The sequence below is a fragment of the Theobroma cacao genome, chromosome 4, assembly GCF_053813885.1.
Source record: "Theobroma cacao isolate CCN51 chromosome 4, ASM5381388v1, whole genome shotgun sequence".
Lineage (NCBI taxonomy): Eukaryota > Viridiplantae > Streptophyta > Magnoliopsida > Malvales > Malvaceae > Theobroma > Theobroma cacao.
In genome coordinates, this window is record NC_142642.1 from 38,140,463 (window position 1) to 38,165,473 (window position 25,011).

Genomic DNA, 25,011 nt, shown 5'->3' on the forward strand with positions numbered 1-25,011 from the left:
ACTCAAAAGGAGTTAGATCCCTTATGGAAATGATATCATAAAAGGGGCAAAAAAAATCTGAATTCCACCGCCAGTAGATGTCCCTCTCTGTTTTTTGTCCTGTTTTTCCTCTGTTCTCAACTATGAGGTCCATGACTAAGCAAGAAGACTCTTCACCCTAGCTATTAAGACAAATGGCAAGATTGCACTGATGGTAAACACGTCATGTTTTCTTGCATTTTTATATGCGAGTTCAGTTTGGAAACTGTGGATGCCATCCTTTTTTCTCAAGGCTATGACTCCTTCAAAAAGATGGAAAAAGTAAAGTAAAACTATAATATAAAGATTTGATTACCCTCGAGATTAGACTGAGGTCCCTTGAGGCCTATTCTTTTTGTAAACTAAGCCCTTGTCCAGCAGTGGAGTTAGAGCATTTATTAAGGGAATCAAACAAAAAAAGACACTTAATAATTAAAGAGAACTTTATATATTATTTAATTCTCAATCATCTAAAAAATTAAATAAAACTTACAAAACATTAAACATATAAAAAAATACATAACAATAATAATGACATGTCATATATATATATATATATATATATATATATATATATAAAATTGAACAAAGCTATAAGAGTTTTTACTCTTTGTGTGCAAAAGTGAAAGAGAAAATAATTTGTCAAATTCAAAATGAATTATTTTTTTATTTTGTGTATTAGACACGAAATGTGTAGCATTTTGTAAAAGCTTTCTTTTTATTTTTTATTTGCTTCTTGAATTGCTAATTACATATTGGGTTATTAAATTGCATTGTTAAGATATAATATGTTATCTATTGGATTGGATTGTTAAGATATAATATATTAGGATAGACTTAAATTTATATTAAAATTTTGTAAGTTTAAGTTAATAGACTCACTTTTATTTTTTTAAATTTGATAAACTTACCATAATATGTTAGAATTTAAATGATAACTAATAATGTACTGATTGTCTTTGATTTCATCAAACGGTTAGAGGAATATATAGTAAGTAAAAAATTTTGAAATTTTTAAAAGATTGTAGTGTTCATGATAAAATCATTTTATTACTTTTATTTATATTAATTATTTAATAAAAAATTATTTTAAAAAACTTATTAAAAATATATATAATATATAAAAAAATTTTAAAATTTTGAAAGCAAAGGGACGCTCCTCCCCTTCCCCCATCAAATATGATGTCACAATCTCGCTGTAGTTATGAGTACCACCAGTTTCTTTCTTGAATAAAAAATACAAAAACTATGCTCAATGATAAGTTGGAAGAACATGTTTTTATTGGTCAGTGAAGCATGGGGCCACGCAGCTATCGTTGTTATTATCTTTGATGTGGTTGATTTCTAGCCACTCCTATGGGGAACAAATTTTCCTACCGTCTAGTGCTCCAATCTTCAAGATTTACTCTTTTGGTATTCCATAGAATTTCTTCAGCTTTAGTTACCTTAGAGAGAAAAAAAAGGGAAAATGGTGGTAGCTGGTGGCGTTGAAGTTTGTGATGATTCCAACTATGACAGAAAAAGAGAACTGAAAGCATTTGATGACTCAAAAGCTGGTGTCAAAGGTCTTGTTGATGCTGGGGTTACCAAGGTTCCTCGGATGTTCATCCGACCACCTGATAACTTGAGAGATGCTTCAGATACCAAGAAAATCCAATTTAGTATTCCGGTTATTGATCTAGAAGGCATTGAAAACAATCCAGTGCGGCGTAAGGAGATCATCGACGAAGTCAGACATGCCTCAGAGACATGGGGTTTCTTCCAGGTTGTCAATCATGGAATCCCTTCAAGTATTCTCGAGGAGATGAAAGATGGGGTTCAAAGATTTTTTGAGCAGGATATTGAGGTAAAGAAAGAATTCTATGCACGTGATCGCGTTAGAAGGTACAGGTATACTAGCAACTTCGATTTGTACACATCTCCATTTGCGAATTGGAGAGATACCTGCTTTTGCGTAATGGCTCCCGATCCTCCCAAGCCAGAGGAGTTGCCTGCCGTATTGAGGTCTGTCAATGACTATGAATACTGTGTTTTGTTAACAGTACTACATTGCTGAACTTCATTGTTTTGATTAATTATCGGATTGCAGAGATATTCAACTGGAATACAGGAAGCAAGTCATCAGATTAGGAAGTTCTCTGTTTAAATTGTTGTCTGAAGCTCTTGGACTAAAACCAAGTCACCTCGAGGAGATGGGATGTGCTGAGGGACTTTCAGCTCTGTGCCACTATTATCCACCGTGCCCTGAGCCTGAACTAACCTTAGGCACAAGCAAGCATTCCGACAATGACTTCCTAACGGTGCTTCTACAGGACCAAATTGGAGGCTTGCAAGTGCTTCATCAAGATCAGTGGGTTGATGTTCCTCCTGTGCCTGGTGCCTTAGTGGTCAATATTGGAGATCTTCTACAGGCAAGTCTCTCACTTCCTAATATTTTCTGTTATCGGGTTTGGATTTAGACACCTAAAGTTCCTTTTTTTGGGGCTAGCATCTTACAGATCCTTTGTGACTATATAAATAGATAGTCAGAATTACGTAAATAGTCCCTCTACTCTACTAAAATGGTGGATGTCATGCCTCTCCCATGATTGGTATAAATCAAGTCCATGTGCTTTTTGTTAATTGGTTTAGAAGTTAAATTAAAGTTTATAACATTATTCATCACATTGGTTTCAAATACACATAGAGTTCAGATCCTTGGTTCTTGTTTCTGTCAGCTCATAACAAATGACAAGTTCAAAAGCGTAGAGCACAGAGTGTTGGCAAACCGCGAAGGCCCAAGAATATCAGTTGCATGCTTTTTCACCACAGGCCTACTACCATCTTCAAGGCTGTATGGACCCATTGAAGAGCTTCTATTAGAAAACAATCCTCCAATCTATAGAGAAACAACAGTTAGAGACTTTGTTTCCTACATCTATGAACATGGTCTTGATGGAACTCCCCTACATCTCTTTAGGCTGTGAAATGGGCCATATAGCATATATGTTTGATTAAGGAAAAAAAAAATGTTAACATGGACTGGTTGATTGATTTATCAAGACACCATGAGTATATTTGGCACAAATTGAGCTCAAATAAGTATTATCAATTTATAGCCATTATCTACTTTATCAAAGTGGTAGCAAACTTCTTTTATTGTCTTTTCTAGTTAGTTGGAGTTGATATGCTTCTTCATTTCCTAAAGTTTCCGAAATTGCATTTCATGTTCTTATTGGAAATTTCAAATCATTAACCTTGCTAAATCTGCATTTGATAGTCAATTTGCAAGCAGATGGATTCAAGAAGTAGAAGTATATCGACCAGCAGTCTTTTCATCTTTTTCAGTCTATAGTGATTTTTCTAGAAAACGGCAAGTTTATTTGGTGATGGTGAGACATTGGAGGAGATATTTCAGCTAAAAATCTGCTGTGTCGTTAGCTTTAAGTAATGGGACACATAGGATCTATCAATGGTGCTGGCTTGCTGGCCATGAGTCATGATCAACTAATAGTTAATGAAAGAGAGATGGTTGGCACATTGAATGGTGTTCTAGAATTAACCCAAAGATATTTCTAAAATTAACCTACCAAGAACAGAACAGTCCATTCGACTGCGCATCAACAAGATAAGAAAATATAGAGAGAGAAGAATCAGCTTGCAGATAACTTGGCGAAGGAGGGTGTAAATATACAGAGTGACCTCATTAATATCCTTGACAGTGACGAGGAGAGCATTGAAGGTTAGTGTGAATCCTGGAAACAGATTGGATGTGGGCGATCTCGGTGATACGGCCGGATTCTTTTGCTTCAATATTCTTCCAGGGAAAGTCCTTATCCGTGTTACATATTGTTAATGTCTGGTACTGGGTTTAGTTTTTATGTACGATGTGGGATTCATTTCTCCTTTTTTATTTTTCTTATCTGCTGGTATGGATATTTGGTTGAATGATGTACAGAAAAAGATTAAAATTGAGTTTTAGATTCAGGGATTGATGTGTTCTTTGTTGGGAAAGGATACTGGTTTGATGTATTGACAGACCTAATGAATTATACTTCCAAAAATACCAAGATAAGAAAATATAATACTTACTTTTCATCTTTCATCCGTCTAGTCTACTTAATTGTTTACAAGGTAATTTTTTTTTTTGCCACTCTTTATTTTCTCATATTTTGCACCATGGAGCTTGAATTCGTTAGTATTTGTTAATATCTGGGATAAAAGGCACAAAAAGAAGTCAATGGTATTCTTTTCAAGCTACTGTAGGAATTAATTTGGCTAATGCGCTCAGGGTAAAAGGCCAGCAAGTTCAGGCTAAAGTCACAACCCTTAGGTTGTGTGATAAAGCTGAAACTGAATGAAAGAAAAAAGAGGAAAAAAATAAAAAAGAGACGTAAAGATTCATGCTTCATCTAAAAGATAAAAGAGAAAAACCAATTCTTTCAAAAAAAATCTTAAAATAATACATTAGTAACTGTTGTCTTTATATCAAAGAAAGAAAGGGGATCATAGTAGGAGTGAGCAACCGGTCGGTTGCAACTGTGCAACCGACCAGAACTGATGTCGACGGCCACAATTGGTTCGGCTTTTTATTGTCGATTGTGGTGTTGGTTTTAACTGGCGGTTAAGGGAGTTAGTTAGCTCGATCGCCTGGGATACTTTGCGGTTGTGGGGTGCTGGTCTGATTTGATTGTTTCTCAAATTATTTATTGTTTTTCTATGGTTTGATTGTTGTATTTAATTATTTTCATTTTTCATTTGTACATTTTACATGTTTAATACAAATTGAAATTAGATATTGGGTAAGAATTTTTAATTGAAAAATCAGTTCAATAAATAAAGTTTAGGCTTATGACTGATATACGAATTTTCATGTTTTGCTTATTATGAAGTTTAATGCAATTATTAATATTTAATAAATGTAAGCTCAATTGATTGTTTGGTTTTTGACAAGTTTTATTTTTTCTTTCATTATCAATTTATTGCTCTAATTCAATTTCAATGTTTCATCTTTTATTAATTTATTGTTCGTTCTTTCTTTCATTATTATCTTTTGTCTAAATGAAACAACTTTTACGTCAATGTAAATTTTTATGTCCAAGTCGCTATATAATTCATAACATGCTATCATTGGCCAAATTAATACTTGCATTGACTTTTTTTTGCTCTAAGAAAATTTGTTTTATTTTCAAGTTCTTAAAAAACTTAATCAATAAATCATAGAAATGTTTAGACTTTGACAAAAAAATTCATGTCACACCCTTATTAAGTTAAGTTCTATTCTATATGTCCAAAAATTAAAATTCACATGTTCAACCTCTCATAATGGATAGGAGACATGAGTCATATAAAGGGCACATCAATCAAAGAACAAATTCAAGATATTAATCCGAAAACAAAAAAGGGGATATCAATTAATACATTAATTTTTCTATTTTTCATATTCATAGATCAAAATTAATTTAGGTAGCAAGTCCTATCAATTATCAAATGAGATTTGGATTTAGAGTAAACAAAGATGAAAAACCCTTAAAAGCTTAATGTATAATTGATGTAACGTAAGTAAAATACCCAGTTGTTTAAACCAATATAATATTATGCTCCATTTAAGTATGACAAACTAGAAAATGACAAAAGGTATAGGAATTATTAGAAATAGTATTATATTGACCCATCAATTCTTTTTCAATTTATAAGTTATTTATTTTCTTTAGTAAGTGATTTTTTAAATTAATACTTACAATATTAATATTAGAGAAAATTGAATCTAATTTTTAAATAAAGAAATATATATTTTTTCTTTTTTTTTTTTGTTTGTTTTGTTTTGTTTATGCTTGGTACTATTATTCTTCTTCACTTTGGCATACCAAATTGGCTTATATGATGATTATTTTTTTTGTAGATGCCAAATGAAATTGAGGAGAATATAAATTTGGCAACAAATGACTTAACATCTACACCTCACATTGATGCAAGTGCTACTAAAGGCAATGCAAGAAGTGATGTAGTAAGCTCTAAACCGCAGAAGCAAAAGGAACCATTAAAGACATTATCGCTTGTGTGAGATCACTTCACAAAATTTGTTGATGACAAAAGTAATCATAAGGCTAGATGTACTCATTGTGATAAGGTTTATGCTAATACAAAAAAAAAATGGAATATCTTCTTGAAATAATCATGTTAAGGTTTGCACAAAGTTAACAATACTCTATGCTATCAAATGGAATTAGTTTTTTCATCAGGAGGAGATGGGTCTTTGGGTAGTTGGAAGTTTAACTAGGATGTAATTAGGAGGAGTTTAGCTGAAATGATCAATTATAGATGAGTTGCCTTTTAGATTTGTGGAAAGGAAAAGGTATAGGAAACACATGAAGGAAGCATGTCCTAGATTTCGTATGCCATTACGATGGTCTGTTGCTAGGGATTGTTATAAGGTTTATGCTCATGAAAAAACTTGTATAAGAAAATTTTTGAGATCATGTCCTGGTAGAATATGCCACACCACAAACACATAAACTTCGGTACGAAAAATTAATTATATGTGTCTGACCACTCATTTTATTAATAAAGATTAAAAGTTACGGAAAAGGATTTTGAACGTTTGTCCCATTACTAGTCACAAAGGTCAGGCTATTGGGAAGGCAATTGATAGATGTTTGGTTGATTGGGGGATTCAAAAGATTTTTTTCTATTACTGTTGATAATGCTAGTTCCAATGATGTTGCAATAGGATATTTGAAGAAAACATTTAATGTTGCCGAAATTAGTATTTTATGAGGTAAATTTTTTCATATGAGATGCATTGCGCATATTATTAATCTTATTATGGCTGATAGATTAAAAGATATCAATAACTCAATTGCTCGTGTTAGAGCAATAGTGAGATATGTTAGACAATCTCTTTCTATATTAGCCAAGTTTAGGGAGTGTGTTACTAGTGTAGGAGTTGATAGTAAGTGTTTATTATGTTTGGATGTATGCACCAAATGGAATTTTACTTTTTTTTATGTTAGATACAACTATGAAATTTGAGAGGGCTTTTGCATCATTTGAGTATTGTGATAGTAGTTACAGAAGTGAAATAGTAAGGAATGGAGATAGGGTGCTTGATGATAACGATTGACCAACTGTTAGGAGGATTTTCCTTTTCTTGAAAAAGTTTTATAATATGACTGTGAATGTTTCAAGTACATCTTATGTCACTGTCAATTCTTTTCTTGATTCTATTTCTGATGTGTATGGCACTTTGATTGAATAGCAACAAAGTGATGATGTTGATTTGAAGTCTATGTCAATGAAATTGAAAGCTAAATTTGACAAGTATTGGGAGAATGTGAGAAAAATGAATTTTGTGTTGTACATCACCTCGATTCTTGATCCGAGGAAAAAGCTTGATTGTATTGAATTTACTTTGCAAGATATGTATTCTCTCGAACAAGCTTTGTTGATGTTTTTTTTGGTGGAAAAAACAATAGATGAGTTGTTTTAACGTTATTAGAATATGTTGTAACCCCAATCTCAATCTCATGCTAGTGAAAGTGGTCAATAGTCTCAAACGTCAATGAGACAAGTCACTGGTGGTGAAGGTGGGTATAGCAGTGTTATTGTTTCGAGTGGCAAGGGCCTAATAACTACTAAGAAAAGATTAAGTGCTTTTAAGAGGCATCGATTAAATAGTGGCTTAAAGGAGCAGAAATCAAATTGGATAAAAATATATCCGAGCTGGTGGATGATGGAGCTAGCAAGGATACTAACTTTGATGTTCTTATGTGGTGAAAACTCAATCAGTATAAGTTCCCTATACTTGCTGCTATTGCTCATGATGTATTGACGGTTTTGATCTCAACGGTTGCTTTAGAATCTGCTTTTAGTACTGGTGGACGTATGCTTGATGCATATAGGAGTTCTTTGACTCCTAAGATCGTGCAAGCACTTATTTGTGCTCAAGATTAGCTATTTGGAAAAGCACATAGTGATCCGGAGTAGCTTGAGGATGATTTGGATGAGATCGATAAACTTGATTTCAGTAATTTTTTTTTTTAGTTTTTTGTTTAATTTACTGTAACATAGTATCATCTTATATAATATCATTTTTTTCTCAATTTATTTCTTTGTTTCTTTAGTTCTTTTTTTTTATAAAAGATTTTATCATACTTGCTATTTTATGTTTTAAATTTATTAAAGATTACATTGGAGCCCATACGTGAGACTAAAGCTGAGTCTAACTCTGAGTAACATGTTATTCTTATCGATTATTTCCACTTTTCAGGTAATGTTATCCATAAGTGTTATGCATATTTACATTCATAATTTATTTAGATTATCTTAACATAATCATTTATACTAATTATTTTATATTTTAATATTTTTAGGAACACGTTTTCGAAAATTACTGAATTGGAGTTGGAGGTTTGAGGTCCATCAAATCTATGTTTTGAATTTTAGTAATTTATGTTGTGTCACTTTTGGTTGTGTAACTTCCAATTTTTATGGATTTGTAACATGTACAATTTATTAATTTATGTTGTACTTCTCATATTTAGATTAATTGCATTGCATAAATTACTAAATTGCATTGCAAATTATGTACAATTTATGAAAATCTTTTTCCCTTTTCTTATCAATTTTATTTAATATTGCCGTTAGCCAATTTAATATATGGTATTTATTGCTTCTTTTAAAAAATAAATTATTGATTTTGTATTCTTATAAATAAATAATATGGTGGTTATTGTTTTTATTAAAAAATTATATAATTAAAAATAAATCATATGGGTTGGATTATTTATTTAACTAACATGGATTTGATTTTAATTATAAAAATTAATTTGACACAAATTCAAGTCCAAACCCAATATAAAATTTTTCATGATTTTAAACTTTTTAGGCCATTTAAGCCCAAGCTCAAGCCAAGTCCAATGCACTGACTGAAATCAAAATCAATTTTGGTTTACCGATTTTTCCTTATGACCGGTCGATTTCGGTTGATCATAAAGAAAGCTCAGTTTAGCCAATTTTAGTTTATCCCGAAATCAAAACTGACCAAAACCGAGTAAAGCTCACCACTAGATCATAGTGTTAGAAACCAACTCAGACTGCGGTGATATCACATTGGACTCTTTATCCTTTTTGAATATTGTTGGTTTTTTTATCTGTAAATGAAGCTACAGCAGAGGAAGAAGTAATGGTGATTTCACGAGTTGAAGTTCTAAAGGAAGAAAAAGAAGTCAGATTCAATTTTCATTTGTTTGTTTTTTTGTTGTTTATTTTATGTTGGTTGAAAAGTCAAATTTGGTTGCTTGAATTAGTAAAGCTATGTGGTAGTGGTAGTGTACGAGTCATTGTCCCGAGAAATGTTTTCATTTCAGCACCTCAGTTTTTGTAATGCCAGATGGCTTCATTTGGTTTATTATTTCTTTTGTCATTTTCTCTCTCCTTGAACATCATATAATGGTTGTTACAAAAATGAAAAGTAGTGGAAAAGTCGTTTCTGAGTAAAGAGTATTTTTTCTCTCTCTTCTCTCTCAATTATTCTCTCTCCTGTTCATCATCTTTTTCAGCCCTTTGAATATTCACAGGTTTCAACATGGTATCAGAGCATCTATAAGGATCTTAAGGGATTGTTGGTGCCATTTTTTTTTTTCTGTTTTCATCTACCTTCGTTTGTTGGTTGTTTGTTCATCCGATTGTGATTCTTTCTCCATGGCCACAACTGGGTTCAGTACATCTGCTCCGCCTGTTTTTTCTGAGGAAAATTATGTTTTCTGGTTAGTCAAAATGAAGTTCTACTTATAGGCTTTCAACATTTGGGAAGCTGTGAAAACTGGCACTGAGCCAGTGCTAAGACATGCCAACCCAACCATTGCACAGATGAAGCAGCATGAAGAGGACATAGCTAAGAGGTATAAAGCTTTGTTTTGTTTGCAATATGCTCTGTCTAATGATATTTTTGCTAGGATAATGCATTTAGAAAATCCTAAAGATGTTTGAGATTACTTGAAGGATGAATTTCAAGGTAATGAACGTACCAAACAGATTCAGGCATTAAACTTGAATAAACAATTTGAGATGTTGAGTATGGATGATGATGAGTCTGTTAAGGAGTTTTCAGGAAAGTTGACGGGGATTGTGAATCAACTCAGATTATTGGGGAAAGTAGTACCTCAAGATAGGCTAGTTAGTAAAATGCTAGTCAGCTTACCTGAAAAGTATGAATCTACAATTTCTTCCTTAGAAGATTCCAAAGATTTGTTGCAGTTCACCTTGAAAGAGTTAGTAAATGCCTTAGAGGGGTTAGAACAGAGAAGGGCTTTTAGATAGAAAAAAGCAGTGGATAGTGCTTTTGTAGCTAGAACTAAGAACCTGAAATTGGGTGGTAATAGTTCAAAGAAAACTGATGGAGAGAAGAAGAAGAAAGGGAAGAAACCAATCGATGATAAGTCTGGGAAACAGAAGACCAAATATCCTCCTTGTACTCATTGTAAAAAGACCACTCACACTGCTAAGTTTTGCTGGTATAGGCCTAATGTGAAGTGTAGGTCTTGTGGTTAGCAAGGACATGTTGAAAAAGTATGTAAAAGCAAGAGTTCTCATCCTGATGAGAAGGCTGCAATTGTAGAGGAAGTGGAAAGTGCAAATGAGGTGTTGTTCATGGTTCGAGAGGTCAGTAATTCAGACAAAAAAAATTTGTGGCTGATAGATAGTGCTTGTTCAAATCATTTGACTGAAGATGAAAGTCAGTTTACTTCATTGAACAGGAGCTATAAGGCTAAAGTGGAAATTGGTGATGGGTCATTTCTTAGGATTTTTGGTATAGGGACAGTAGCTGTCTAGACTCAAGTAGGCATCAAATACATACATGATGTCTATTTTGTCCTTGAAGCCACTCAAAATTTACTTAGTGATGGTCAGCTCATATAGAATCATTATTCACTTTTATTTAAGGGTCAATATTGTACCATTTTTTATCCTAAAGGTGAGGAGGTGCTGACTGTTGAGATGAAGAACAAGTGCTACCTTATTGATTGGAACAGGGCAGCTTGCAAAATTTTTATCAGCTGTGTTGATGATTCGGATTTATGGCACAAAAGATTTGGACACGTCAACTACCATTCTTTACAAAGGATGTAATCTCAGAAGCTGGTTGATGGCTTACCTAAGGTTGAAAAACCTGAGTTACTATGTGGGATATGTCAGATAGGCAAGCAATGCAGGCTGCCATTCCCAAAAGAAAGGAAGTGGAAAGCATCCGAGAAGCTGCAGCTCATACATACTAATCTGGGAGGCCCCATGAAAACTGTCTCTCTAAGTGGCAGTAAGTATTATCTTATATTTATTGATGATCTAACCAAGTATAGCTGGATTTATTTTCTTAAACTCAAGTCAGAAGCTTTATCTTACTTTGTTAAGTTTAAGAATCTGGTTGAAAACCAAGCTAATGTGAGCATCAAGATCCTCAGGAGTGATAATGGTAAGGAATACACTGTTTGGGAGTTTGAGAAGTTTCTTTCTAAGTTTGGCATTACTCATCAACTCACTGTTGCATACAACCCTCAGCAAAATGGGGTTGTTGAGAGAAAGAACAGAACATTGATGGAGATGTCCAGATGCTTGTTGTTTCAAAAGCAATTACCAAACCACTTTTAGGCAGAAGCTGTGAATACAACAAACTACCTATTGAATGTAACTCGGACAAGGGCACTGGTTGATAAAACACCATTTGAAGCTTGGTTTGGTTACAAACCTTCAATTGCTCACTTAAGAGTATTTGGGAGCATTTGTTATGCAAAGGTTCCTGATCAAAGCAGGACCAAGTTGGATGAAAAAAGTATTGTGGCCATTCATATTGGATACAATGAGGTCTCGAAAGGATACAAATTGTATAATGTAAAGACTCAGAAGATTTTTGTTATTAGAGATGTCAAATTTGATGAACATTTTTACTGGAATTGGGAGAAGTCAGCTGTTGATTCTTTGAATTTTCAGAATTTGGTGCAAGAGCTGTCAGTGAGAGAAGATGATGCAGAAGTAGATATTGAAGATGAAAGTCTTGCCGTGAGGGGTACAAGGTCACTGCAAGATATTTATGCTAGATGTAATATGGCAGTGTGTGAACTTGTTAGTTATGTAGAAGCTGCAACGGACAGAATGTGGGTGCATACAATGGAGCAAGAAATGCTGATGATTGAAAAGAATGGTATTTGGTTATTGGTGGATAAACCAACAAATTAGCATGTTATTGGAACCAAGTGGATTTTCAAGACAAAGCTTAATGCTGATGGAACAATGAACAAGTATAGAGCAAGAATGGTGGTAAAAGGGTATTCTCAGATTTATGGAGTGGACTACTGGGAGACTTTTGCTCTGGTTGTGAGACATGACACAATAAGGTTGCTAGCTGCATTGGCAGCTCGAGAAGGGTGGAACATCTGACATCTTGATGTGAAATATGCTTTTTTGAATGGCTATCTTGTAGAAGACATCTATATTCATCAACCAGAAGGATTCATCAAACCTGGGGCTGATGATAAAGTCTGCAAGTTGCTGAAAGCATTGTATGGCTTGAAGCAAGCTCTAAGAGCCTGGTATGACAGAATTGACTCATTCCTCATTGCTGAAGGTTTTCAAAGGAGTCAAAATGAGCCAACACTGTATGTGAGCAGCTTTGCAACTTCAGTCAAGGTAATTCTCTCTCTATATGTTGATGATTTATTGCTTACTGGTTCAGATGTTAGTTTCTTAAGTGATTTTAAGAACAAGTTATTAAAAGAATTTGAAATGACTGACTTGGGAGAGATGCACTATTTTTTGAGGTTACAATTCATTTAAAGGTAAGATTATATTTGCATACATTAAAGTAAATATGCAAATGAAATTATGAAGAAGTTTAACATGGAGAAATGTAAAGCTGTGGATACTCCTTTAGCTTCAAACTGTAGATTAACCAAGGATGATGGTACCCCAAGTGTAGAAAGCTCAATGTACAGAAGCATCATTGGAAGTCTACTCTATTTAACAGCTTCAAGACCAGATATTATGTTTTTTGCTAGTTTGTTGTCTCGATTTATGCAAAGTCCCTCACAAACTCACTTTACTGCAACTAAGAGAGTTATAAGGTACATTAAAGGAACAGTAGATTTAGGCTTGAAGTTTGAGAAGAAGAAAAACTCTGTTCTTATGGGATATTGTGACAGTGACTGGGCAGGAAGTCTTGATGATTCTAAAAGCACATCTACTTATTGTTTTTCACTTGGCAGTGCAGTTTTTAGCTGGAATTCAAAAAAAGAGGAGGTGGTGGCTCAATCTTCAGCAGAAGCAGAATATATTGCTACTGCTGCTGCTACAAATCATGTGATTTGGTTGAGAAAAGTCTTTCATGATCTGGGGTATAACTGTGAGAAGGGTACACTGCTGTTCATTGACAACAAATCTACTATTTAAATTGCTAAAAACCCTATACAGTATGACAGGACAAAACACATCAAAGTGAAGTTTCATGCAATCCGCGAGGCCGTGAAAGATGAAGAAGTTGATATTCAGCACTGTGGAACTACACTGCAGTTAGCAGATATTTTTACTAAAAGTCTAAGCAAGGATCAATTCATGTTTTTGAGATCTGAGTTGGGGATTTGCAGTTCAAACACCAAGGAGTTGTGTTGAATATTGTTGATTTTTTGATCTGCAAATGAAGCTACAGTAGAGGAAGAAGTAATAGTGATTTCACGGGCTAAAGTTCTAAATGAAGAAGAAGAAGTCAGATTCAATTTTCATTTGTTTATTTTTTTGTTGTTTATTTTATATTGATTGAAAAGTCAAATTTGGTTGCTTGAATTAGTAAAGTTGTGTGATAGTGATAGCGTACGAGTCATTGTCTCAGGAAATTTTTTCATGTCAGCACCTTAGTTTTTGTAATGCCATGTGGCTTCATTTGATTTGTTATTTCTTTTGTCATTTTCTCTCTCCTTAAATAGCATAGAGTGGTTGTTACAAAAATGAAAAGCAGTGGAAAAGCCGTTTCTGAGCAAAGAGTATTTTTTCTCTCTCTTCTCTCTCGATTATTCTCTCCCCTGTTCATCATCTTCTTCAACCCTTTAAATATTCATAGGTTTCAACAATCCTCCCTCGTTGACCCTAAACAGAAATGGTGGAACCAAGCTTAGGACGAATTCAGGAATCCAGTTACGATAGGAAAAGCGAATTGAGAGCTTTTGATGATACAAAAGCAGGGGTAAAAGGGCTTGTAGATTGTGGTATGGCAAAAGTACCGAGGATTTTCATTCATGAGGAATACAAGCTTGAGAGAAATCGTAACCAGGATGCGGGCAACTCTAACATTGGTATCCCGATTATTGACCTGACAGGCATCAGTGAAGATACAAGTTTACGGAGGGAAGCAGTAAAAGAAGTTGGAGAAGCTTGCGAGAAATGGGGTTTCTTTCAGGCAGTCAACCATGGAATTGCTGCGACAACTTTGGATGACATGATCGAAGGCATTCGCAGGTTTCATGAACAAGATAGTGAAGTTAAGAGGGAGATTTACTCTCGAGATTACACGAGAGAAGTGAATTATAATAGTAATTTTGATCTGTACGGGGCAGAAGCCACCAATTGGAGGGATTCTTTGACTTGTGTCATGGCACCTCGTCAACCTCATCCTGAAGAATTGCCTACAGTTTGCAGGTAAAGTAAATATATACTGTTCATCCACTTTTAGAGCTGACCCTTTTTTGTTCACCGAAGTATGTGCTTCCTTCTTAATTTCAATTGGGTTTTATTTATCAAAGAGACGGGGGAGCCCAGCAAATCAATTGGTCTGCGTAATCCATGGGAATGAGACAATTTTAAATCAAATCCATCAGTTTATTTTATAAAGAGTGAAGTATATAGTAATCAATTAATTAACTGATGTGAAAGATGGGATTCCATTGTTTCTCTTGTAATTGAGTTGTCCCAGGCATGTTCACTCCATAGCTGCAATCTGTCAAAAAAATGTCATTATATCTGCTTCTTCCCTAATCTGCAGAGATATATTGATCGAATATTCAAAGAAAGTAATGAAATTCGGTGACACTCTGTTCGAACTGCTGTCAGAAGCTCTGGGTCTCAGCCGCAGTCACTTGAAAGACATTGGCTGCGGGGAGGGACTTTTTGTCCTTGGCCATTACTACCCACCATGCCCTGAACCGGACTTGACTTTGGGTACTAGCAGCCACACTGATAGCAGCTTCTTCACCGTGCTTTTACAAGATCAAATTGGTGGACTACAAGTCCTCCATGAAAATCAATGGGTAGATGTTACCCCTATTCATGGAGCTCTTGTGGTAAATTTGGGTGATATGTTACAGGCAAGTCCTCCTCACTCTAACCTTCATTAAATCAAAATCTAATATAACTACCTGGTTTTTGTCCTAATTAATGGTCAAAATACCCCATCCCTCTAAAAAATAGTATTATTATTGTTATTTCTTTTTGGTCATTGATTTAATTTGTAGCACTATTATCAATTACACATTTCCATCTGTCTTTATGCAGTTAATAACAAATGATAAATTTAAAAGTGTTCATCACAGAGTGCTTGCTAGCACTATAGGTCCAAGAATTTCAATAGCAAGTTTCTTTAGAACACATCTTCCACCAGAGAATGCCTCTAGGCAATATGGACCAATCAAGGAGTTGCTATCAGAAGAAAACCCTCCAATCTACCGGGAGACCACTGTAAAAGACTATGTGTCACACTACCACTCAAAAGGCCTTGATTGTAGAACTCTTGAACACTTCAGGCTATGATTAATTATCTTGCCGCCGCAAAATACGTTGTGTGTTTTGCCAGGCTTGTTAGCACTTTCAAGTGCCGAATTGTTCTATGTATTAAAGCTACTGAACTTATGGCAGAGCACAAGCCTTTGCATTGCATACTAGACTATTAGTAGACAATAAGGCAGTGAGATGAATACTGCATCCTAATATCACGTTTCATGTATTGCTTTGATAATTACTTAATCATCAGTTATCTTACTAATCTGTGCTATAATTTCTATTTGTCTAAATTCATCTTTTTCTTCATTTTGAAATATATTAAAATAATAGTTGTATCTTCTTTCCCTTTCCACACCTCAGAGATTTTTCTTTCTCATATTTAATGCTATATATATTTTTTTAGAAGTTAAGAATTTATTAAACTCCATTGGGATCAACCCTATGAACAAAGGAGAAGATTTGAGGTTGTTATGCTACCTTAATGCATACCAACCCCATACCCTCTGTTCTGGGCGACCAAAAAGAACCCAGGCGCCAGCCTCTGCACTATACAAAAGAAAACAGTCCCCCCCATACAACTCCAACCCTGTACAGAGAACTCCCAGAAAAACCCAGCCACCCAAAGATATCCACAGTAAGAGTCAGGGTCTCCTAAACCATGGGACAAAGCCCCCAGACCACACGGCGACACATGCATCACAGACCTGCAGGCTCATTCATTCATTAACACACAAGGAAAACAAAACCAGATCCTGTTGTCAACACCTTCCCAAACAAAGTCATATCCAAAAAACAGTAGAGAAGCACGTGATTAGTCAAACACATTCAAAAGTCAATCTGCCTCTGCATTCCCTCCTTTGCAAGGCTATCCGCCAGCTGATTCCTTTCCCTGAAAATATGTTTAATTTCCCATCTCCTAACGCCCTTTTTCAATTGCTCAACGTGCGATATCCACTTTCTAAACCTTCAAGCAGCTTCTTCCGGTTCCGTGACGCACTTAACAGCGTTCTTTGAGTCACTTTCGATCATTAAGGCACAAGAATGACTCCACTTAGAGGGGGCAAACACAATAAAAGCCTCCCTTATTGCCCTAACGTAAGCCAAACTAGACCCCCAACCCTTGATTATCTCGAAGGACTCCCCCTATGCCGGATTCTCCAGGACACCCTTGAGCGGCACCATCGACATTAAACTTCATTTCTCCCGCAGCTGGTCTGCACCACTCCTCCACCAACCTTTCCTTCATAGCCTTCATCATTACCTTTCCTAACTGGGGGCACCGGTAGTTATCCATCACAACACCATACTCAAGACGCCATCTCGCTTTAGCCTAAGTAGCGATCCTTAGCTAGCTTAAATCGAAGATCTGGTTTGGATCCCACTCTCTCCCATTAAACACCATGTCGTTTCTGTGCAGCCAAATAGTCCAAACGATGGCATAAAAAGTCTGTGAAAGAAAATCAAAGAGTTCATGAACTCAGTGAGTTAACTCATTAAACAAAACAATGAGTTAATGAAAGCCAACACACGTGAGATTGGAGAAGAAATGCATGAAGCCATGCAAAGCCACACACACGCATTCCATTAAGTAAAATATTTTTATAAGTACAAGAGAGAGAGAAAGCCATAAAAAATACAAATAATGGGAACTAACTGACACTCTTCAGGCCAAACACTTAATGGCCTACAAAGCCATTAGAAACTATCCCACTAAAGAACAAAACACAAACTGTAAAAACTGAATAAAACTGACACATTATAATATTAAAATAGTAACTATATAAATTAAAAGAATCACGTGGCCAAGGCACGTGAAAATGGTCTTTTTCATTTTGAATGTTCTCAGACTCGACTTGCACCAAAGCTCTCTCGGTTCTTCATGCTAAGTTTCATTCTTCAACAAGGTCATTTTCCACACTTTAATTTTCCCTTGTTTCACATGAGTAGAGTTCCACATGCTGAAAAAAGCTTCCAAATCCTTAGCGACAGTTCAACATGTACCCCACTCGCCACACCATCGCATCCAGACGTACCAAATGTCCGAACAGTGAAAAAACAAATGTCGCACAGATTCTGATTCATTCTTGCAAATAACACACCCAGCTGGTCAGTGGTAATCATACCCCGAGGGACCAGTTCTTGCTTGACGGCAACTCCCTCATGGATGATCTGCCAGCAGAAGACTTCCATTCGTAGAGGGGCAAGGCCAGACCATACATCTCTCCACACTCCCCTGCTGTTGTTCACAGCTTGCATTGCCTCTTTACAGAATGATTTGACGAAGTAATGCCCATATTTAATGCTATCTATTGAAGCTGCATAATTACCATTAAAAAGTTTATTTCATTAATTAATCTTATAAACATGAAAGACCATTAAATTTAACCAACCGAAAGCAAACTAAAAGTTTTGCTATCAAAAAACCAAGTTCATGCGTATGTCCTGCTTTTATTGCTTGTGTGGCTCGGCCTGTCTTGTGGGGCTTGGTGTTGTTCTGCCTTTTTCCTTTTGTTTTCTGGTATTTGTTGTACAGATGTCTGTTTGCTGTCAAGAGTTGGCCTTTGGCCAATCTTTTTCTGTATTTTGCATATTTTTAATGAAATTCCACTGTATGGCCAATCCTTTTCTGTCAAAAGTTCATGCATATGTCTAGGAGCATATACATGATTCACTTTAGCTCGCATTAAGAACTTAATATGACCGTCTATATTTCCCAGAAAATCTATAAAGTCAATTAGATAAGGGTAAATTAGAGAGAGACATAATCAAATGAGAATAAAAGATGTATAGAGCCATTGAGCAAAGCAACAGAAAAAGGGAGAATACAAATGTAGAAAGACAAAATGACGATGTTAACTATGTTCCTAATTGTTCTATTCCTTTTGTCATCTTTTAAGATCGGACGGCAAGCCTTTTCATATAAGTAGAAACTGGTGGAGTTGTAGTGTATTTCAATTTTCAAAAGCCAGATTTGTGTCTGATTTAATTCAGACATTGGGGGTTTGATAAGTTTTAACTTTCTGTCCTTGCATCTTATTGGAGAAAGAGAAACCACATATATAAGTTTGCCTTTCTCAAGGGTTAAAAAGAGATGGCCGCAGAAATAGGAAAAATTCAAGAGTCCAACTTCGACAGGAAAAAAGAATTGAAGGCCTTTGATGACACAAAAACAGGCGTCAAGGGGCTTGCAGATGCTGGTTTGGCCAATATTCCAAGGATATTCGTTACTGAACAACTGAGGCAAGAGAATAACTCCGAGCCTCGCCATGGCTCTGACTTTTGTATTCCAATCATAGACTTAACAGGCGTCGATGAAGATGCAAGTTTACACAGAGAGATAATTAACAAAGTTCGAGATGCTTGCGAGAAGTGGGGTTTCTTTCAGGTGGTCAACCATGGAATTCCGTTAAACACTTTGGATGACATGATCGATGGCATCCGCAGATTTCATGAACAAGACCCTGAAGTAAAGAAAGGGATTTATACTCGTGATTACACCAAAAAAGTTCTCTATAATAGCAATCCTGATCTGCACCGTAAGAAAACAGCGGCTAACTGGAGGGATTCGTTAACCTTTCACATGGCTCCTAAGCAACCTGATCCTGAAGAATTGCCCTCAGTATGCAGGTAGGCAAAAATATATAACTTTACCTTTTGTAAATAGCAATTGATTGAGCAACTAAAAGATGAAATTCAATTATCTTTGTTCTTGGTTTTAAATTGTTGCAGGACCTTTTTTCTACATCATATCTAATTAATTTCTACTTTGCAGAGATATAATCTTCGACTATACAAACAAAGTAACGACATTAGGTCGCACTCTGTTCAAACTGCTATCAGAAGCTCTCGGTCTCCATCCCACTTACTTGGAAGAGTCTGGCTGCATGGAAGCAACTTTTTGCTTTGGCCATTACTACCCGGCATGCCCTGAACCAGACTTGGCTTTGGGCACTGCTAGCCATGCTGATAGTAGCTTCCTCACAGTTCTTTTACAAAATCAAATCGGTGGCCTACAAGTCCTCCATGAAAAGCAATGGATCGATATTCCTTCCGTTCGTGGTGCTCTTGTAGTAAATTTGGGTGATATGTTACAGGCAAGTAGACCTTACCTTTAAACTTCATTTTTATATATGCTACTAAAAGGTTTTCTTGTAGTAAAGTTTTTTTTATGATTGTGGGTTCTCATTTTCATATATATGCTACAAACATGTATCAATTTCATGTTTGTCTTCCCGCAGCTCATTTCCAATGGTAAATTCGTAAGCGTTTATCATAGGGTGCTGGCTAAAGCCATAGGCCCGAGAGTTTCAGTGGCATATTTCTTTAGAATACATCTTCCACCAGCCAATCCCTTAAGGGTGTATGGGCCAATCAAGGAGTTGCTATCCGAAGAAAATCCTCCGATTTACCGGGACATCACTATAAAAGACTTTGTATATCACTACTACGGGGAAGGGCTTGATGGTCGCAGATCTCTTGAACATTTCAGGTTGTGATAAACTGAGTATTAAGCATGCAAGGCCGCAATTGCAAGATGAATTCTACCTTTCCCAAGGCTTGTTATAGCGTGCACTTCCAAGCATAAAAAATGTACTAGTATTTACCTTTTTTTTTTTTTGGCTCAGCAGGAAAATTTGTACTAGTATTTGCTTACGGTGAAATCATGCAACTTCTTGATGCCTTCTCCTTATTAGAGATTAAAATACTCTTGGGTTCTATCTATCAATGTAAACTTCAAATTTTCAGTGTTTCTACTACTACAAGGGCTAGCGGTATATTCTGATTTTAAATTAGTAGAAGAAAATAAAAGAATGGCAGATTTTATAGTAAATATATTTTGAATACCGGCTTGTGGTGTCAAGTGACTGATAAATAAAATTTTAAACCCTGCATACCGTTAATAAAAATGGAATTTGTTAGTGGCATGCAACTCTAGAAGCTTTGCAGTTCTGGCAAAGGCCAAAAATAGTGGTTATGAGAATCTTGCATATGTACCTCACAAGCCATTAGCAATTCCATTTTCAACTCATATACAAGAAGAAAACTAGTGTCATCAGCAAAGGCAAAACCTCAAGCAAATATGGAAATGGAATCCAACTATGACAGGAGAAGAGAATTAAGGGCTTTTGATGACTCTAAAACTGATGTGAAAGGACTTGTAGACTCTGGAGTTGCGAAGATTCCACCGATATTCTTTGATGAGCGGTATCAACGAGATTTCAGATCTGATTCTGGCAACTGTAAGGTTAGCATTCCTATCATAGATTTTGAAGGAATTGATAAAGATACAGTGAAACATAGCAAAGTTGTTGACAGAATTCGAGATGCTTGTTTGAAGCGGGGTTTCTTTCAGGTGATCAATTATGGAATTCCTATAAGCATATTGGAAGAGATGCTTGATGGAATACGTAGATTTCACAAGCAAGAAACCGAGTCGAAGAAAGAATTTTATACGCGTGATGCAACTAGAAAGGTTGCATACAACACAAATTGACTTTCATCAAGCACCAGCAGCTAATTGGAGAGATTCATTATATTGTGCCGTGGCTCCTCAGGCACCCAATCCTGACGAGTTGCCTGCAGTATGTAGGTATGTTTCCATCTGCTAACATCATTTTGGTTACATGCTGACAAATTTGCGGAAATATTTTAGCATCATTCTGGTTACATGAAATATTTGCAGAGATATAATGATGGAATACTGTGATAAAGTAATGAAATTGAGGCTTACCATTTTTGAGCTGATATCTGAATCCCCGGGTCTCAAGCCCTGCCATTTGAAAGACATGTGCTGCGCAGGACTTCATTTTATAAGTCATTGCCATCCATCTTGCCCTGAACCAGAATTGACTTTGGGCCTTGGCAAGCACACTGATAGTGCCCTCCTCACTGTGCTCCTGCATAACCAAATGGGTGGCCTCCAAGTCTTGCACCAGGATCAGTGGGTTGATGTTAGTCCTATTCCAGGGGCATTGATTGTTAAACGTTGGAGACATGTTACAGGTAATTAATCCTACTTTACATTTGACAATCACGTAGTCAGAGAAGCAAATTGAACTGGTCAACCTATGTGTTTATGTAGCTAACATCCAATGACAAGTTCAAAAGTGTCCGGCACAGAGTTCTGGCAAAAAATATAGGACCAAGAATCTCGGTGGCCTGTTTTTTCAGAAAATATCTTTAGCAAGAGGGTGACTCTACACTCTATGGTCCAATCAAGGAACTGCTATCAGATGACAACCCTCCATTGTACAGGGAAACCACTTTTCGAGAATATGTTGCATTTAAACACACAAGAGGGCTTAAAGGTACTCATAAGCTAGAACATTTGAAACTGTGAAATATGTTTAACAGTCTAGAACTTGCTGCATTTAACATAATATATCTAATGCCAAATTCGTTTTCATATTCCTGTGTTTAAGAGAATATGTTGCATTTAACCTTTAATTAAGATACCAACTCTTAAACTTTGATTTCAGTTTGTTATTGCTGATAAAGCTTGTTTTTGTTCTTATATATACATATATAAAAGCTTGGACTTATATGTTTTAAGCAGTGTTTATACTTGTATAGCTAATTCCGATACAGAATAAACGATGGACTATCCATTTGATCATCTAAAATTGCAAATCTTCAAAAATCCTCGAAGAGTTAGTTTTATGTTGAGTTTAAAATTAATTCTGAATCATATTGATAATGTTTAATTAGTTGAAAACGTATTTGTGGATGTAATTTATAATTTTTCCAAACATGGTTTTACAAATTAAACCAGCAAATACTAAATTGGACTATAGTTGAAAATTTAAAAGGTTAACATTATAATAAATTTGATTTAAGGCGGTTCATTTTTCAAATGTGTTAATAAAAAATTGTTTTGGTAACACTTTTATAAATTGATTACAAAATACAAATTTTTAGCAGTTTTACATATAAAATGTAATTATCAGGATTTCATACTAGATTACACTTTTGATATTGCTACTAAATATGAAAAAAGTACAACTAAAAATTTAAATAGCTGCAATTTTAAGATTTCACTATATATAAAAAAAATTATCTAAAAAAATGTAAGTAAAATCCTAATCTGTTATAGTGTTAGATAACTTATAATTTATGTACCTTAGACAAAAATCAAATTATTTCCGGGGTAGTCCAGGCTCTCAAGTTTGAAGACCAAATATAAATATATATATATATATTCATCCAACATTGGATGAATTTAGGCAATCTTCTTTTGATATATTCATGAATTGGGTCTTAAAGATCACCAATTATTAAATTCGATACTTGAACAAGAAATTGTATGTTGTACGACGAGAAACAGCTGAAAAAAAAAATTATTAGGTATATGTTCTTGGACTTGATCTTCATCCATGGAATTTTCGACATCTTCCATGTAGAGCACCCTGAAGACAGAGAAGGGTTGAGCAGTCGAAAAATGCTCAGGAGGACACTGCCGGATGATGCCAAGGGGGTGGTTCTTGGCATTGAACCATCGCTCACTATATGAAACTGATGACTAAATGAAGAGAGAAGCTGGAGCTTGGGGCTGCAATTCTATAGAATGGTCCTCTACCTAAGCAAATTAAATTCTCTTGAATGGTCCTGCAAGCAAGAGGTGGAGGCTATATAAGTATGGGGATCTCCAAAAGGAAATTTTCTTTTTCAATTTTTGGTAGAAAAGAAATTCTAGAATTCTAAATTTAGATTTTTCATACTGAAATTTTAAAGAAATTTTACAGATTTCACAAATTTAGTATGGTTCAAACTTGATTTTAACAAATTTTACGGCAAGTTAAGGGAGGACATAATAATACTTGACGTGATATAACTCATTTTGTACATAATTCTCATTTCAAATTTTAAATTACTTTTTTTTGTCATTTTATTGTAAATTTTAAAATATTTTTGTAAAAAGGTCCATATAATATATATATATATATATAATTTTTAATTTCTAATAAAAAATTGCAGAGACTAAAAATGCCTCTTTCTCTTTTAAAAATCGAAGTCAAGATCTCGAGGCTTCTCTTGGTTCTCTAACGGTCTACATTTTATATCTGAACTTGGCAGGTAGCCATATCTTTACACAAGGACAGAAGGCCAAATCACGTGCTATCTGGAAGTGGTAGGCACATAATTGTGGCAACAGTTTCTTCTCTAGGCAAAGCGTCAGACAAATAAATAGTTACATAATTTACTCAAGCCAACAGCACAAATAATAAAAAAATAAATAATTGATTTAAGTAAACTCATTCTTTTTGGGATCTGGGAGAAGAAGATTCAGATCCCCCGTATCATTTTAACTATAAAAAAACAATCTTCTTACCTTTAATTATTTTATTTTATTTTAAAAAGAATATTCAAATATATTTTTTTTAAGTAAGAATCTATTTATTTATAATTCCTTTTACTAATTGGATGTATACACTGGACCCAGCTGAAAAATTAATCAAGCAAAAATCTGCATAAGTTAAAACTTGTGATAAATGATATAGATTTAGATAAGACATGAACTTACATATTTTAAAATATAATATTTTTTATTGCATTACTTCAAGTTGATCACAGTAAATAAAGTAACTCGAAATGAGATATGAATATATATATATATATATATGTATATATGTATGCATATTGAACTTAATCTTTTAAAAGCGAACAAGTTGAGATGAAATAATTTTTATTAGCATAAATCTCATCCTTATTATCTCAATCAGGTGGGATAATTATATGGTTGGTGATTAGGTGAAATGAGAGGTGGAAGAGACGTACGAACATAGGGTCTGGTATGTCAGCTTGTGGACAACAAATTATTGTCGAATGTCTCCCCGCGTTCATGATTGGAATTCTTCTTGGTAAAAAGAGGTGGAGAAATGCTGATAACTGATAAGGTATTCACTAGAAACAAACACTTTGCATATATAGCACATTGAATGACATAATGAATGAACAGGGCCGACTTTAGCATAAAGTCATTAAAACCCTTTCTTTAGGCTCCACAATTTTATAAATCTCATAATTTTATATAATATAATTAATTATATTAAAAGTATATAAAAAATAAAATAATTAATAAACTATTTTAAATTAAGTGTCTATTAAATATTTATTTTCTCTCACTTCCTACTTCTTATTAATTTTCAACTATTTATCTCATTTTCTCACTTATGTAAAAATCAAAATAATTAATAAAATTACATATTCTCTCACTTTCCTAATTATGTGCCTAATAAATTTTTATTTTTTATTATTTTT

At 34.8% G+C, this 25,011-nt stretch overlaps 3 protein-coding genes and 1 pseudogene across 6 annotated transcripts; all 4 read left to right on the forward strand.

The window, feature by feature from the left end:
- The first annotated feature begins 1,374 nt into the window (after positions 1 to 1,374).
- Positions 1,375 to 4,102, forward strand: LOC18603185 (1-aminocyclopropane-1-carboxylate oxidase homolog 1-like). Of its 3 annotated transcripts, none has more exons than XM_018119518.2 (3): positions 1,375 to 2,022; positions 2,108 to 2,429; positions 3,278 to 4,102. In XM_018119518.2, exons 1-3 carry the CDS (start codon positions 1,487 to 1,489, stop codon positions 3,350 to 3,352), a joined length of 933 nt encoding a protein of 310 aa, XP_017975007.2. In that variant the 5' UTR covers positions 1,375 to 1,486; the 3' UTR covers positions 3,353 to 4,102. The 3 variants fall into 3 exon arrangements, with proteins under 3 accessions (XP_017975007.2, XP_017975008.2, XP_007035064.3); XM_018119519.2 differs by lacking the exon at positions 3,278 to 4,102 and adding an exon at positions 2,705 to 2,892; XM_007035002.3 differs by lacking the exon at positions 3,278 to 4,102 and adding an exon at positions 2,736 to 3,156 and having other exon boundaries at positions 1,377 to 2,022.
- A 9,880-nt stretch (positions 4,103 to 13,982) lies between these two features.
- On the forward strand, positions 13,983 to 16,027 carry LOC18603186 (1-aminocyclopropane-1-carboxylate oxidase homolog 1-like). The gene is made up of 3 exons (XM_007035004.3): positions 13,983 to 14,676; positions 15,020 to 15,341; positions 15,529 to 16,027. Exons 1-3 carry the CDS (start codon positions 14,138 to 14,140, stop codon positions 15,781 to 15,783), a joined length of 1,116 nt encoding a protein of 371 aa, XP_007035066.3. The 5' UTR covers positions 13,983 to 14,137; the 3' UTR covers positions 15,784 to 16,027.
- A 2,644-nt stretch (positions 16,028 to 18,671) lies between these two features.
- Positions 18,672 to 20,503, forward strand: LOC18603188 (1-aminocyclopropane-1-carboxylate oxidase homolog 1-like). Its single transcript, XM_007035006.3, has 3 exons — positions 18,672 to 19,380; positions 19,526 to 19,847; positions 19,992 to 20,503. The coding sequence occupies exons 1-3, from the start codon at positions 18,845 to 18,847 to the stop codon at positions 20,247 to 20,249; spliced, it is 1,116 nt and encodes a 371-aa protein (XP_007035068.3). The 5' UTR covers positions 18,672 to 18,844; the 3' UTR covers positions 20,250 to 20,503.
- Positions 20,504 to 20,833: 330 nt separating this feature from the next.
- On the forward strand, positions 20,834 to 22,093 carry LOC148763380 (1-aminocyclopropane-1-carboxylate oxidase homolog 1-like; annotated as a pseudogene). The gene is made up of 3 exons (XR_016025963.1): positions 20,834 to 21,343; positions 21,437 to 21,756; positions 21,836 to 22,093. The product of XR_016025963.1 is annotated as a 1-aminocyclopropane-1-carboxylate oxidase homolog 1-like (transcript).
- The last annotated feature ends 2,918 nt before the right edge of the window (positions 22,094 to 25,011 follow it).